This window comes from Belonocnema kinseyi, chromosome 4 (assembly GCF_010883055.1).
Source record: "Belonocnema kinseyi isolate 2016_QV_RU_SX_M_011 chromosome 4, B_treatae_v1, whole genome shotgun sequence".
NCBI lineage: Eukaryota > Metazoa > Arthropoda > Insecta > Hymenoptera > Cynipidae > Belonocnema > Belonocnema kinseyi.
This window is the reverse complement of record NC_046660.1, coordinates 42,504,862-42,521,939: the sequence shown is the minus strand read 5'-3', so window position 1 is coordinate 42,521,939 and position 17,078 is coordinate 42,504,862. Positions and strand designations below refer to the sequence as shown.

At 29.4% G+C, this 17,078-nt stretch overlaps 1 protein-coding gene across 6 annotated transcripts in view; it reads right to left on the bottom strand.

Moving 5' to 3' along the window:
* Positions 1-25: 25 nt before the first annotated feature.
* Positions 26-17,078, bottom strand: part of LOC117170703 (luc7-like protein 3) — a 42,014-nt gene continuing 24,961 nt past the window's right edge. For 2 of the 6 annotated variants that reach the window (XM_033357688.1, XM_033357693.1), the window contains exons 6-9: positions 9,608-9,702; positions 6,678-6,790; positions 5,409-6,074; positions 26-430 (exon numbers count right to left, since the gene is read on the bottom strand). In XM_033357688.1, coding sequence (XP_033213579.1) covers positions 6,717-6,790; positions 9,608-9,702 — 169 coding nt within the window. In that variant the 3' untranslated portion in view covers positions 26-430; positions 5,409-6,074; positions 6,678-6,716. The remainder of the gene's footprint in view (positions 431-5,408; positions 6,075-6,677; positions 6,791-9,607; positions 9,703-17,078) is intronic. The other 4 variants (XM_033357689.1, XM_033357692.1, XM_033357691.1 and 1 more) reach the window with 4 other exon arrangements.

Sequence of the window (17,078 nt, the reverse complement as noted above, 5' to 3'; positions counted from 1 at the left end):
GTTTTCGTTCGATGAAAAAGAATTCTTTTTTTTTTTAAAGTCTCAGATATCATGCGTATTGCGCGATTCCTGTTTTATTTAATTAATATAACAATAGTCGAAATGTTACAATGATATCAATTGGCATTTCGCTGTCCAGTGAATTTATTTTAAAATTAACAACTGCTCGAAATATGGAGAAGATTAATTCGGCTCGGTCAAATATTTGCCACCGATCTCGAAATATAAACTGACCTGGTAAGTCACTGTTTCTAATTATAAAATACAATCTTTGTAATGCACAATATGCTGATGAAGTGTTCTGATTCTATAGAAAATTCATGATGCTCTCAAACTTGTAAGATTATGCAAAATGTTTACCTTAAAAATATATTAAGCTGCGTGCACGACTTCCTATCGCACTAGACACGCCGCTCCTCTCCTGTTCTCTCTGAAAATAGACAATGAGGCTTTCAGAATAGGGAAATGTAATTCTCAATTATTTATATACAATGATAGTGTAATGTGTAGTAAAACACGATTTCGTGTTATATTTCATACCCAGAAAATAATGCACTTTTTAAAGAGAAAAATTGTTCAACAAAAATTATTGATAAATTATATTATTCAAGGTTTATATAAATTATTCATATAGATAAGGGGATCTCCATAAATTACGTAACACACTTTTTTTGCCTATTTTCTACCCCTCCTCATCCACATGTAACAAGGCGTAATAAAGTGCAGTGTCTGCTCAAATTATAAAAAAAAATCCCTAAAAATTCTGGGTTTTTTCCAGGCATAATTTTTACTACTGCGGAGCAATTATTATACGTATTTCGCTTTTTTTTTTAAATAATCGACTCAGAATATGTATACAGTTTCGCAATTTTATTATAAATAATTGTTTTTTCAGTGCCTTGGGATTCAATTAATTTGTTTAACTTATAAAGCTTTGATAAAATATATTAAAAGACTCGCCACCTGGTGCCAAAAACTGAAACTAGAAAGACCAGGTACAATTTTAAAGTTGTACATTAACTTTTGCATCAAAGTGTTTTTACGATATTTTTGTGAAGCATGAAACAATGATTGAATACTAAGCACTTTTAAACGGAACATTTTTTAATTAAATGCAGTTAATTAGCCAAATTAAAAATTTAATAAATTGTAGAGTTCAAAGATTCAGTTGTAAACATATAAATCCACGTTATCATGTTCTATTCTCTAAAGTCATTGAAGAATCAATCAATCAATAAAAAAAAAAAAAAATTATGTAATTTAAAGCAATTTTCAGCCAGAAACATTAAAAATCGAACACTTATTAAATTAAAAGTTAAATTATTTATATTTTGAATGGTTGAAAAAATCCTTAAAATGCTTCCAAATTTTATTTGGAAATCTTGACACATCTGCATGTTGTTTGCATTTTTTTCGAATTTGTTATTATTTTCGAAATTATTTTAGAACTTCTAAACATCCTTTAAAATGAATCCAATTTTTCTAAATCTTTTTTTTTTTAATTCTGTCAAATTAAACCAATTTCCTTAAGATCTTATACATTCATTTTTAATAATTTTGTAAATATTTCTAAATCTTTTTGAATAATCACTCAGAATTATCTTTTCAGAATAAAAATCATTATTAATTTTCATAGGAAATGTTTTTTAATCTACTGAAGCCCTTAAAAATCTTTTTAATCTTTTGTACGAAATCTGCCAAAATCTATATTTTGATTTAAATTATGCCGTGGGCTATTTACACCGAAATTTTGTTACTAATAGCCGGATTTCGTCGATACACGTAGACACTTTGTTTAAATTATTTCAAGTTTTACACTGAATTTGTATTTTTTCAAAACTTCTAAATATTTCTTTAACTTCTTTGAATTTATTTATAGCATAATCTGTGTTCAATTGTTATTTATATATCGAAGTTCAACAAATTTGTCTTACGAATTAATTTCTTTTTCAAATAGAACACTTAAAATGTAACGTTCAAAATTTAGTTTTTAATATTTAACTATAATTACAGATTTTAAATAACCAGTCAGATATTTTTAAATATTAAGTAATTCTTATGTTTTTTTAATTTAAAAATTCCAAATTGAATAGTTTGAAAATTGAATGTTTTCGACAAAAATAATATGTGAAATTTAATAAAAGCTTTTAATTATGAAGGTTTTATTTTAAGGTTATTTTAAAATAGAAAACAGTTTATAAAGTTTTAATCCGGCGGCTACATTTGTTTAACTAATAAGACTTTCCAATTGAAATAGTTTACATAATTTTTAACGTTAGAAACTGGAAATTCTAAAATTGCGAACTGATTTCGAATCCTCTTGTAAAATTAATTATTATTCACTTTTTAAATCTTAAAAGAACAATTCAATTTTAAAAATCATTATTAAATGGAAATGCGCATTTTAAACTGAATTATATCATAATAAACATTTTTATACTCAAATTAAAATGCATCTTTAAAATCGTACCTATTCTTTCTAGTTCGGATTTTTTTCACCAGGTGGTGTATCGCAGTTTAAACCATTCCCAATACTGAATACAATTTAAACCGCTTCAAATGCATAATTTAAAATTTAACCAAATAATTGAATTTTCAAACTTAGAAAGATCCATTTTCAACCAAATAGTTGAATTTTTAACTTAATACGATTAGTTTTCAACGAAAAATGGATTAGTTCCATTTTCAGTTTAAAAAATTAAATCGAAAAAAAATTAACCAAAGTAATGAATTTTCAACTAAAATTATGAATCTTCAACTAGAATAGATACATTTTATAAGAGAAACTTAAATTTTTGACAAAATAATTTAACTTTAAACGGTTTTCTCCTGTTTAAATAATGATGAAAGTAAAAAGTACGATTCCCAATTGAAAAAAAAAATATTTCAATCATACAGATGAATTTTCAAATAAAATAATGAGTCTTTAACTAGAATAATTGTACTTTCGTCCGAAAAGGTTAATTTTCAACCAAGAAGATTAATTTCTAGTAAAAAAAAATAATTTTGAACTAATAATTAACTGGAATACTGAAATTTCCAACCGAACAGATTATGTTTCAACGAATAAAATTAATTTTTAAATAAAAAACAAGAATTGCCAACCAATAGATGAATTTTCAAATAATATTTCCAACCCAATTGTTGAATTTTCAACTAATATTTTCAATTAATATTTTCAACCCAATAGTTGAATTTTGAACTAAAAATAATAAATTTTCAACCAAAAACAGAATATTTAAATTTTCAGTTGAAAAATTAATTTCCAATCAGACTAATGAATTTTCAACTAAAAATACGAACTTTCAACTGCCGTAGTTGAATTTTAAACAAAACAGATGAATTTTCAACTAAAATGAGGAATCTTTAGCTACAACAATTGAATTTTCAACCAAAGAGTAATTTATTACAAATGAGTTTAACTTTCAAGTAAGTAATTTTATTCGTAAGTCAAAAGATCAATTTTTAACTAAATCATGAATATCTATCTATAATACTCACATTTTTAACAAAAAAAAACATGAATTTTCAAGCAAGATTAATTTCTGACCGAGATAAATTTTCAACTAAAAAGATCATTTTCAACCAAAAGTTAAGTAGTTAAATTTTTAGCTAAAAAATTAATGTTCAACCAGAGATGAATTTTTGCAAAAATAATGGTATATTCTTTAAAAAAAATTAAGTTCCAACAAGAAAAATAAAATTCGAAAAAAATAAAAAAGTTTCAACTGGAATAGTTGAATTTTCAGTAAAAAATCAACTTTCAGCCAAATAAAACACAAATTTATAATAAAATAACTTACTTTTCGATCAAAGAGATGGATTTTAAATTAAAATAGTGAATTTTTAACAACAAAAAAAAAAAGCATTTTTAGCAAAAAAATTCAGTTTTAACAAAAGATACTAACTTTCAGTCATTGAATTAAATTTTCATTCCCAAAAAGATGAATTAAATTAAAATTATTAGAATTAGAATTAACTTTAAAAAAATTTAGTAGTTGATATTTCAACCAAAAAAAGGTAAATTTTCTAATAAAATGATGAATCTTTAACTAAAATAACTGAAATTTCCACCAAAAAGATTAATTTTAATGAAAGAATATTAATTTCTAAAAACAAAACACGAAATCTCAACTAAAAAGATAACCTTTCAACCAAGAATTCAGAAATTCTTTACGACAGCACACTGTTTGTTTTAACACCCTTCTAATAATTAAAATTTTTTGAGAATCTTTGAAATTTTTCTAATCTTTACAAATTCTTTAAAAAATATTTGGAAATCCTTTGAAATCTCTTAATTCATGTTAATAAATTCTTTGAATTTTTATTCAAATATGATACAATCCCTTGTAATCACGTGAACTTGCATTAAATTTGATATTATTTAAAAAATTCTAAAGCTCTTTAAAATTCCGTGAAATATTTTTAAATATCTTAAGTTTAAAAAAAACCCTTTGAAATCTATTGAAATTTTTTTGAATCTTTTCAAATTCTTTAAAATCAATTCGAATTACTTTAAAACTTTGGAATGTCACAAATTATTGTCAATCTCTTCAAATCTTTAAATTACTTTGAAATTCCTCAATATTGTAAATAAACTCTATGAAATTTCATTAAAATATTATGAAACCCCATGAAATCCTGTAAAATACATAAAATCTGAGGATATAATCATTGTAAGTTTTTAATTCCTTTGCAATAATTTAAAAATCTTTCAAGCTCTCGGAAAGTATTTGGAATCTTTAAAAATAACCTACAATTGTTTAATTCTTTAAAACATTTTTGCTTTTCAAAAATAATTGGAAATCATTTGAAATCCCTGAATTCTGCTCAATACATTCATCACAATTTAATTAAAATATTATAAAACCCGTTAAAGTTACATAAAATCTAATGATATTCCTTGATACTTTCGAAGGTCTATGCAAGCCTTCAAAATTACTCCAATTCTTCAAAACCTTATAAAATCACGTAAAATCCGTTAAAATCCCTTAAAATTAATTTTAAATATTTAGAAATTTTGAAAATCCTCTAAATCCTTTGAAAACATTTCAAATGTCTTAGCTTAAACCGATAAACTTAAAATTTGCAAATAAATATGGGTGTAGTATCAGTTTGAAAAATTGTAAAGAAACTTTTTTTTTATGGAAACTATGTTGCAGAATGGTGAAACAAAAATAAAAATACTCATGTAATTATACCGATATAAAGTCTTCGTAACATATCTAAAATATTACCAAATCCTCTCAAAACGGCTAAAAGCTATTACGTAATTTATGGATGGCCCCTAATGTACACAAATAAGAAATCAGAAAATTTTCAAGTTCGATCAATTATCGATGAAAGTATGTATATGGTTCTCTAATAAACGAGTTTGAATATTTTTAATACCCGGCATTTTCAAGTACCTTTTTTATTTGAGTTCAAAACTTCTTTTTGTATAGAAAATACGAAAAGATCTTCTCAAGTGTGAAGAATGCAAGTACCTAAATGTCTTATCAATAATTAGTGGTCGTGAAGAAAAGTCACGAGTAGAGATGTAAAGCCTGCAGAAAATGAAACAAAAAAATTTGAATTAAAATGAAAAATTGAAAGAAATCAGGCCTCGGAAACAGAAGACTTTATTTTTTATTTTTCAAGCAAATTATTATTTCTTTGTTCGTCACAACTTTGAAGATTCTGGAAAATGGAGAGTCGAGTTGTTCCGGGGCCTGAGAAATGAGTATGAGATGATATTTTTTATGCTTTATATCCCTACTGATAAAGAGTAGAATAATATCGAGTAGAACGGTAAAGAGCACTTTTCGGCGAAATCATAAAAAAAGATCAAGTCCCATTTTCGGAAAATCTATCTCTCCTAATACAAGGGCATGATTGGCATTATCATTCCGACATAAATACCTCAGAAATGCGTAGCAGAAGTTAGGATTGTATAGTCAGAGTCGCACGGGGCACTGTCGTGGCAGGTCTACGGAAGTAGGCACTGTTTCCTCCACTAAACCTCTAATTTCTTTCCGACAAAAAAAACTATGCAGTCGTTGAGGTGACAATCGTTACGATTTACCGCATTTAATCTATGAAGAGATTATTCCGATCAAAGCAAGGATAGGTATACCTTCTCCTACCTTGCTCTGCTTATACAAAACCTAAGTATAATATGGCCAACGGTCTGAATGAAAATACCCAAAGTCAAAATGCCGCCTTGAAAGTTGGTCACAAAGAAAACGAAAACAAAAACCTCATACCTTTTTCAAATGAAAAAAAAAACAAAAAAAAAAAACAAAAAACAAAACAAAAAAAAACAGAGGACAGTATTTCCGATGTATGTTGAAATGAATAAATTCTCGGCAGAATGACTTTGGTACTTTGTCCAAGCTCCGTGTTGTGTGAAGCTCAGCATTTTTCTAGATGATTGCATTCATTGTTTTAAACGCGATTTTTTGACTCAACACGTGCTTCTTGTTTTCGACTCTGTACACTCAATTCACTCGAGAATTTCTCGTGTACAAAGAGAGAATCTGAAGCAATATATATGACATATATATATATTATTTTTTGTGTGTGTAGTTTTTCCAAAAATCAGTGGTCTCAAAAGCACAATGCATCTAGTGAACCTTACCTGAGCAAAGAATCTGTACAGTAATTGAGACGTTAAGAATTAATTGTTTAGTGCATACCTGGCTCACTTCTCACTCACTAACCAATCAAGAGTAGAGTTACTTGTGACTTCGGCTTCCGGATCTGTGTCGACGACGATTGTGGTGATTGGAATTTCGATGATCTCGATTTCCTGAAAAAAAAAACGAAAAAAAAAAACACAAGAAAATCAAATTTAATTGGAATCTATGGGAAAACTTGGACAGGGTGGCGATTCGGTGGATGATTTCAAATTCCTGGTCATTTCCTGGTCAAGTTTTGCAATTTTCCCGGTAGACCAAAAGTTAAATTCATATTTGCCGCAAAAAGTAAACATTTATTTTAATTTATGACGTCCATTTTAAACATCCTTTAACACAACAGAGCAAAAAATTGCAATATAAATTAATTTTTAAACAAATACTGAAATTTTCCACTTTAAAATATAAATATTCAACAAAAAATTGAGAAGTTCAACTTACAGTTGACAACATTTATTTTCAAATAAAAAAAAAACGGGTTTTCAACCAAACAGTTCAATTTGCAACCTAACTGATGCCTTTTAAACTGAAATGACGAATCTTCAACTAAAATATTTGAATTTTCGAACCAAAAATATGAACTTTTAACTAAAATGACAAATCTTTAACTAGAGTAATTGAATTTTCAACAACAAAAAATTAATTTTTACTACAAAAGATAAATTGTCATCAAAAATTTAAATAATTAAATTTTATAACATTAAAAAATTAATGTTATACCAAAAAAGATATATTTTCAACAAAAACTATGGAATATTCAATTGGAATAAGTTGAATTTTCAGTAAAAAAATTACTTTCAACAAAAAAAAAACTAACTTAAAAAGAAATAGTTAATAAAATGAATTTTCAACTAAAATTATAAAATATTTTACTAGAATAATTGAATTTTTGATAAAAAAAAAGTGAGTTTTCATTTTTCAACTAAAAATTGAATAATTCAATTTTAGCCAAACAATGAATGTTCAACCAAAGAGATAAATTATACCGATATAAAGTCTTCGTGACATATCTATAATATTACCAAATCCTCTCAAAACGACAGACTTTCAATAAAAAAGTTCAATATTCGAAAAAAAAGATTCCTTTCTACATTTCTACTGAAATAGTTAAACTTTTAGTTAAAAAAATAGATTTTTAACAAAGTAGTTACATATTCAAACAGAGATGAATTTTCAAATAAAATGATGAATCTTCAATCAAAAAAAATAATTTATAATAAAAGAGTTTAACTTTCAAGCAAGTGATTTTATTTCCAACCTAAAAGATGAATTTTCAACTAAAATGTTAAATATTTAGCTGGAATACTTGAATGTTTAACCCAAAAGAAGAATTTTTAAGCAAGAAGATAAATCTTTCATTAAAATCTTCAATGAAAGTATAAGATAATTTAAAAATAAAAATATAAAATAATAAATCTATTACCTACATTAATTATATTATTATATATTATATTTTTTATTACACCATTAAGCCATTTCCCTTTCGAGGCAGGCGTGACTCACTCGGTAGGGGAAAGGAGTAGTGTGTGGAAGGGATGGAGATTTTTCAGATTGATCCAGAATTTTCGGGCTATTTAATTAAATAACACGTTCGTTCGGCAACACTGATCCGACCCAGGTTGCTGATCAATCTCTCTAGCAATCAATATTAATATATTTTATTATATATTATATATTTAAATCTAATTATTAATTATCATTTTCTTTTATAAGATTTTTTCATTATTAAAGATATTAACTTGCAAAGAAAAAGAGAATTTTCTAACAAAAAACCGGTTTGTTTTACATAATATGTGGATTTTCAACTAAATAGTTGACTTTTTTTATTGAAAAGGCCAATTTTCATCCAAATTGTTAAATTTTTAACTAGAAAAGATCAGTTTTCAACCATACAAATTAATTTTCTACAAAACCGGTTGAATTTTTCACAAAGTAATACATTTTGAAATAAATAGTTTTATATCTGAATAAAAAAGATCAATTTTTAACAAAATAGATGCATTTTTATCCAAAAAGGTACATTCTTAAGTAAAAATAGAGTAATTAACTTTACTGATAAAAATATAATTCTTAACAAACAAGCAAAAATGGAGTTTCAGCAAAATAGTTCAATTTTCTACTTGAATAGTTACATTCTTGTGTTAAAAAATTGATTTTCAACAAAGTAGTTATATTTTTAATCAGAAAGGAATTTTCAATGAAAATGACAAATCTTCAACCAAAAAAATAATTTTTAACAAAAGAGTTAAACTTACAATCATTTTGTTGGATTTTTTACTGAAAGAAAGATGAATTTCCAAGGAATTTAACAAAATTTTCTATACTACATCTGCTCTAAAAACGAATTGAAGTACTTTCTTTATCTCAAACTTGGAAAAGGGAACTTTCAAATTGCGAGAAATTCCGACTTGGAACAGGAATAAATTCCTTTCTTCAAAATTCGAATTATATATAATTCTTTAAAAAAATTCACATACCATGTCAAAAATTCCCTCTTCCAAATGAAATGATATTTCTGGACGGAAACTCACTCTCCTAAAATAAAATCAACCATTTTCAACAAAAAATTGTTCCAAGTCAGGATTAAAAATGATTCTTTTTACATGTTTTAAATATCATCGACTAAATAATCAAACTTTAAGTCAACGAAAAAAATCTCACAGAGCAAGGTTTTTCTTATGATGCAAAATAATAAATAATGATTTAATCAGAGTAAACTGCGATAATCTGAAAAATCTGTGACTGCAGATAAAGTAGAAATCACTTTTCTAAATTGACCAAAATTATTAAAATAATGAAAGCTTGAATTTTTATGCGATCAGAACGAAATTTCCGGTCATTAAAGTTTTTGGTCATTTCCAGATCTTTTCAGATTTCCCGGTCAAGTCGCCACCCTGAAGTAGTTAATTAATAATTAAATTTATAATTACCTTTACTATCTCTTACATTATGACGACGGTGGTCATCATCTCTACTATGTCTGTCATGTCTTTCCTTTGATTTACTTCTGCTACGGTGAGAATTTCTACAACAGAAGAAAAAGATACATAAACATGTATAAAAAATAATTAGAGTTCTTAAATTCCTGAGAGATTAAGTTCAGCTTATATAACCGAGAATATGACAGAATTTAGGAGAATTTAAAAGAATTGACGATTTTTAACATTATTTTTATTGTTCAGGTTATATCAACGGTTGAATATAAATTATTTTCTAGCTCAGATACATTCAGGAACTTAAAATATGCAAAGCAGTAGCATTTTACAAATTATCTGATTCTTCGACTAATTTTTCATTTCAAATCATTAATATTCAAATACCAGAATTTTAATCTTTTGGTATTTTTAACATAGAATATTTTATAAGAGGAATAAAACAGTGTTTCATATACAAATTTAAAATTTGCAAATGTATTAATTTATTTTAAACAACCAAAATTTCTCTTCTACTATAAAAGATGTTTTTTTAAACAATATACTGGAATTTTCAACAAAATATTTTAATTTTTAATATAATTTCTTTGCAAAAATTAAATTTTCAAACAAAAAATATGACTGTTCAACAAAAAACTCATTTCCCACGAAACAGATGCGTTTTTAAGCAAAACAAAGGAAATTTCGAACTAAACAATCATTTTCTACAACAAAAAACGCGCATTTCTAACTAAAAAATATCATTCTGAAAAAAATGGAAACGTTATAGTTTCTGTTAAAAAATGAATCCTACACAAAAAAAAGAAGTATTTTCCACTAAACGGTTAAATTTTCAACCAGACGTAAGCCTTCAATAAAGAAAAATTCCACTATGTAGTTTAACTTTTACCCAAGTAGTTGAATGTTCAATTAAAAAATAATAAACAAAATAGTTGAATTATCAAGCAAAGAAGAACGATTTTTAACCAAAAATTTGCATTTCCACACAAAAATGAAATTTCTTCTATAACAGATGAAGTTTTAAATCAAAAAGATAAATTTTCAAAAAAATAGTTGAATTTTCTGTTGAAAAAAATTTTTTGTCAAGTTTTCACGATCAAACTATGAATTTTTTTAAAAGAAATAATTTTCTACCAAAAAAATTGAATTTTCCAACCCAAAATAACGAATTTTTAACCAAAAACAATAACTTTTTAACAAAATTGTTGAATTTTCTAGCAAATAGTTGCATTTTTATCAGAAAATATGGAATTTATCTTAAAGCAGAAGAATTTTGTATCACAAAAAAAATTAAGTTTTCATCCAAAAATGATTCCAGTTAACTCAGTAACATCAAAAATTGAATTTTCGTAACAAAAAAAAAAAGTTTCTACGAAAAAATTTTAATTTTCAATCCAAAAAGACGATTTTTTTAACCAAAAATAATACAGAAAAGATCAATTTTGTACTAAAACAGATGAATTTGTTATAAATAACAAATTTTTTTTATATGTGGAACTTTCATCCAGAAAATATTTCAGTTCACCAAATAAACGCCAAAATATAAATTTTAAACAAAACGTACATTTTCCACGAAATAGTTAAGTTTTCAAGAAAATAGTATAATAACTTAATTTCTAACCAAACAGTTGCATTTTCATAAAAGAAAGTTTTAATTTCTGCTAAAATCGGTAAACTTTAAAATAAAAAATAAAAATTGAATTTTAATTTAATTGAATTTTAATTGAGTTTAATAAGCTCGTGCTTTCAGCTTTATATTTCTGTTTAGTGTGGTGTAATAGTTTTGTTTTTTGTACGGAGTACTTGGTTTATAGTCGTATTATGGAAGAAGGCTTGCAAAGGATTATTTCTGAGCTGTCCAAGGACATTAAATCTTTAACGAGCTCTCACGATCAGTTGAGAAATGACGTCCAGGAATATTGTAAAGCTTCTAGGGGCGTTGCTGCAAAAATTTTGTCCCTCTCCAGTAAGTTATCACTTATTGAAAAGGAAGTAGAACTCGTTGGACGCAGCGATAGGTCAAAAAATATCATTATTTTCAGCCTGAAGGATTGCTATTCCAATAATAATGATTTGTTTGCTTCGGATACTTCGTTTTTCCTTGACGTCGACCTACAGATACCAGAGGTGGCCTTGGCTGATGTTTATTGCTACACGTTGGGTCAAAGCCGTATTTACCAAGATTACACAATTTCGCAAACTGGAACTTATCATCGCTAATGATCGCTTCAAGGAAGAGAGAGAGAAAAGGAAAGAGCTACTTAAACATTCCAAATCTTTAAAAGATGCGGGATTGCAGGTTGCGATTAAGAATGCCATCCTTATCGTGAATGGAGAAGAGCTTCAGATTAAAGATGTGGAACCGTTCCTTCGGAATCTAAACAAGGATTATGCAAATTCCGCCCTTCAGGAGTCCAATGACCCCGATGAAGAGGAATGTGATGCTTCTGAGTTTAATATAGTCTGTCCTTCTGAGGCCTCCAGAAGGGGACGTCCGCCCAAACAGGACCTGCGAGTTGCCACACCGAATAAACGCATAGATCAATTTTTATGGAATGATGCTGCTACTCCGACGGCTGCTAAAACTCCTCGGGATCGCCGAATTTCGAAGGCATAGCTCGCTGGTGATCCCTCTGAGATCATACAAAGTGATCCCCAGCCTATTGCTTTCACACGTCGTTGGTTTACATCTCTTTCGAATGTCTGCACGCTCACTAAAATCATTTTTTGGAATGTTCACGGGTTTTCAAATCTGGAGGACATTGCGAGAATTTAAAATTTTTTTGACATTTTGTGCATTTATGAGACTTGGATGGATTCCTCAAGAGTCTCTTTCAAAGTATTCTCCAGGGCCGTGCTCGTTTTTACTCTCCGGCGGTGAAAAATGGTATCAAAGGAAGAGCCAAGGGTGGCTTATTGATTGCGTTAAATAAGAATCGATTTTCGGCGCAACTGCTGTCAGTAGCGCCAGAGTATGTAGTACTAAAGGTAAATTCCTGTTTGTTTTCTTTTATTCTCTGTGTAATGTATCTCGCTCCCGACACAGATATTGATTATTTTTTTAATAATTCTAACGTTATCCTCGGATCGATACGTATGTCCTTGTCACACATTCCAATTTTTTTCGGTGGCGATTTTAATTGTGATTTTTCGAACTTCAATATTCTCGACGAGAAAATTTTCGTTAACAATGTTTCTTTTATGGGGAATAGATAATCTGAAGATAATTTTGTTAAAAATAAGGGAAAACTGATAACTGACTTTATGGAGAGTAACGAGCTGTTTGTGCGCAATGGGAGAGTAAATGGTGATTTTCTGGCATAGTTTACATTTCACGGCGCTATGGGAAGAAGCGTGAATGATCTACTATGGTGTTCATTAAACAGTTTGCCCTTTCTGCCTGATCGTTTCCCGATTGCTGCTTTTCTGAATTGTGCAGGTCAAAATGCTTCGCAAAACCTTGCTGGTCTCCCTGAGTCCGAAGAGTTTGGTTGGCGGGATAAGACATGCTGCAACAGAACTAGGTATGAAAAAGGTTTATGCCGGTAGGGCCAATAGAATTATCTCCAATAACAAACCTTGGTATGACGCCGTGTGCCGTGATGCAATTAAAAGCGTGGCCGAGATTTTTCAGGATAGCAGGAGAGTACATTTTACTTGCGAAAGCCTTAAGTCTTATAGAACGGCTGCAAGAAATTACAAGAAGTTACTGTCTACTAAGAAAGCCACTTACGAAAAGCGACTGATAGACGAGTTGGCTGCAGCAAATAATTCTATTGTTTTTTGGTCCATTATTAATGGCTAGGCCACAATCGGCAAATAACATCAACCCTGAAATATGGCACGCGTATCTCCTGGAAATCTTCCCTAGTAGACTTGTAGACATTGATTTCGCTTTGAGTAACTCCCACCCCTTGCTCAATAGTCATATAACTGCAATGGAAATTAGGGACAGTCTAAAAAAATGTAAAGATGCAAAGGCAGCAGGGTGCGATGATATCGATTACAGCTTTTACAAATGGTCACCAGAAAATTGGATGCTATATCTGGAGGTCATGTTTAACAAAGTCATGGTGCAGGAAAAGGTACCGAAGTCCTGGGGTAAATTATCCATGTTTATGTTGCATAAGAAGGGGGATCCTGGCGATACTGACAATTATAGATCCATCTCCCTTGTGAATTGCATTGCAAAAATGTTTACGCAAATTTTGTCGATAAGGCTAATTGCTTAGGCGAACGAAAATTAAATAATTCTGGAATTCCAATCTGGCTTTAGGGCTGGGAGAGGGTGTGTTGACAACCTGTTTACTTTGCTAGCTATAATCCAGATTCACCTGAGACACCCTAGATCTGCGGTGTACGCAGCTTTTATAGATTTTAAAAGTTCTTTTCCATCGGTAGCTCCTCATTTATTATGGCAAAAATTACATAAAATAGGGGATAGCTCTAAGCTGATTAAAGCGATAAAAAATTGTTATGAAGTCCCGTATGCAAGGATTAGGAATAACATTGGTCAAACTTGTTTTGTTAAGATAACACAGGACGTCTTGCAGGGTGAGGTACTAAGCGCCCTGCTGTTCTCAATTTTTATCCATGATCTGGAAAAGTTTCTGATTGAGCTGGGGTGTAGGGGTCTTGCTATTAACAGCTTAATTGAAGTTCTTTTACTCGCTTACGCAGACGATCTTGTTTTGCTTTCTGAGACGCCGATTGAGCTCGCAAGGAAACTGCAAGCTTTGCGTTTATATTGTGACCAGAATATGTTAACCGTGAATCTGGAAAAAACTAAGATTGTAATATTCCGCAAGAAAAGTAGCTCTTCTGTAAGCAAATTCAAGTCTTTCAAATTCGGTGACGGGAAAATTGAGGTAGTGAACCAGTATCCTTATGTAGGCGTTCCACTTTTATACAATTGTACTTTTTTAATCGACGCAAAGAAATTCTTAAGCTCAGCCAACTCTGCGATAGGTGCGACAATGCGAATTATTTTCAGCACCAAGGCTGATTCTTGGTCAACGTACGTTAAAATTTTTAATAGCTTAATAATAAGTACTCTTATGTACGGGATGCAGGTTTGGGGTCAGGATCATTTAGATCTCCTTGAGAGGGTGCAGTTCTCATTCTTTAAGGGCCTGCTGCGTCTCCCTCGATGCACTCCTGGTTACGCAGTTCGACTTGAAACGGGTAGGCTTCACCTTTCTTACATGGTCTTTCAGAACTCGCTGTCCTGGTGAGAAAAAATGTGTAAAATGGAAAGTACTCGGTACCCAAGACAGTGCCTGTTGCGCCTCATTGAATTAGCGGGGTCCGAACAACGAAAAGATAGTTCCAACTGGTTCAATCGGATGAAACATTTTTTCAGAGAAGCCACCGTAGTCGAGCTGTGGGAATCTGCTAGCTTAGAGGCACTCGCGGGGTATAAAGATCTAATACTTCAGGAATACGAAGGATTTTTAATCATCCGAGATCTTTCAGGGCGCACCCAATGGAGGACTCTGCAGATATGGCCTCATCTGCCCTTAAAAATAGGAGTTTAGCCCTACCTTTTCAATAGAATGAATCTCAGCTTTAAAAGAATTTTTGCACAAGCCCGTTTTATTAATGAGCACTCCAGGCACATAATTATTGATCAGATCTCTTGTAACCTGCCTAAGGGGGAGCTGTGTCTATATTGTGGTGCAGAAAAAGATGATTTTCACTACTTCCTCGTCGAATGCCCACGTTTTAATAAGTCCAGACTTAGTTATTTTCAGGAGGTTGCTCACTGCGTTGACCATGAATCGTTTTGGAAGGGAACTTTATCGACCTCAGATGTCGCGAACTCAAAAAAATGTGTTAAAATGATAACAGAAATGTTAAAGGAGCGTATATTTTAATTGTAAGAGTTCTTTTCTGAACACGTCGTCGACAAGTTAGATTATAGAGCGTTACTATATTTTCAATGTAAGCTTAAGTATGATGGATCTGTTAAATCTAGCTAAATATTGTTTTATTTGTTTGTTTTTATTTTCTCTGTATTGGTTAGAAATACGCCATGTTCTCTGTAAATGGACTGTATAGTCTCTCTCTCTCAAAAAAAAAAAAAAAAAAATATATATATATATATAATATTACAATTCGAAACGGAAACAGAGCATTTTCTAAAATAATTATAATTCTGAGCCTGAACGATTTTTTAAATTTTCTTCTTGTAAATCAGAATTAAAATTATTTTCCAAAATTCCTGTTTCATGTCCAAAATTCTTTGTTCCAGGTATTATTTAGGAACATAGTAACTTCTATTTCACAAAATTTCAAAGAATTTTGACATTTAAACAAATTCTGATCTGGAACAAGAAAACATCAATATCTGATGAATTCTGCATTTAGAAAATCCCTTATACCAAGTCACAAATACATTAATTTCCAAAAATGCCCTGCCTTAAGTTAGAATTATATTTATTGACAAAATTGTTTATTTTTATTGAAGAATAATTCAAGAAAGAATATAGAAACTCCCATTTCCCAGAATACGGAATAATTTTTGAATTTAAAGAAATTCTGGATTGGAACAGGCACTTTTTGAAAATATTCTTTTTATAAATCAAAGTTATTTAATAAAATTTTCCGTTCCTGTCAAAAATTACCTGTTCCAAGACAAGATTATAATTCGTTACGAATTTTCCTTTTCCAATGTCAAAATTATAATTCTTGACGGGATTTACAAAATATTGTATTTATTTATTCCCTGTCCAAAATCAGAATGATCATTCTTTTAGAAAATTCCTTACGCCAAGTGGAAATTATATTAATTTACCTAATTCCCTGTTATAAACCAGAATTATATTTACAAAATTTTATATTATAACTCAGGAATATAGTAACTCATATTTACTAAAATTTGGAATAAATAAATTAAACTTCCTGTTTATAAATCAAATTTATTTTTAAAAATTTCTAGTTTAAAGTTAGGATAAAAGTGACTAGTCTTTGAATGAAACATGACAATTCCATTTTTTGATAAAATTAAGAAAATTATTTTTTCTGTATATTTGAAATATCATCAATTCGATTATCAAACTTCAAATTAAATGGTGGTATCTGACGCAATCAAAATTTTACCTTGTACTGTTAGTTTTGTCCGCCTTTTTTTCTTAAACTAAATAAGTTAGTATATCAAAATTTTGGAAGAAGAAAGAAAATATATGAGCCGACATCGGTTGGGTCCCTTGGAGTAATTATTTTGTAAAGAAAAGCGGTACTTTTAAGGTTCCCGTGACTGCCTTGTAGCAGACAAAGTGACGGAATAGTTTGGAGTTGGAAAAAGCCCCTAGCGCCGCCACCTTCCTTTTGCGAAAAAGTCGCAACTTGTTAGATAGTTAAACTCAGATCGACAGCTGTGAATACTCAGTCAGTAACACAGCTTCATTGAAAGATTATTCACTAAAATAATTAATTATTAGAAAGTATTTAACTGGAATACTTGAAA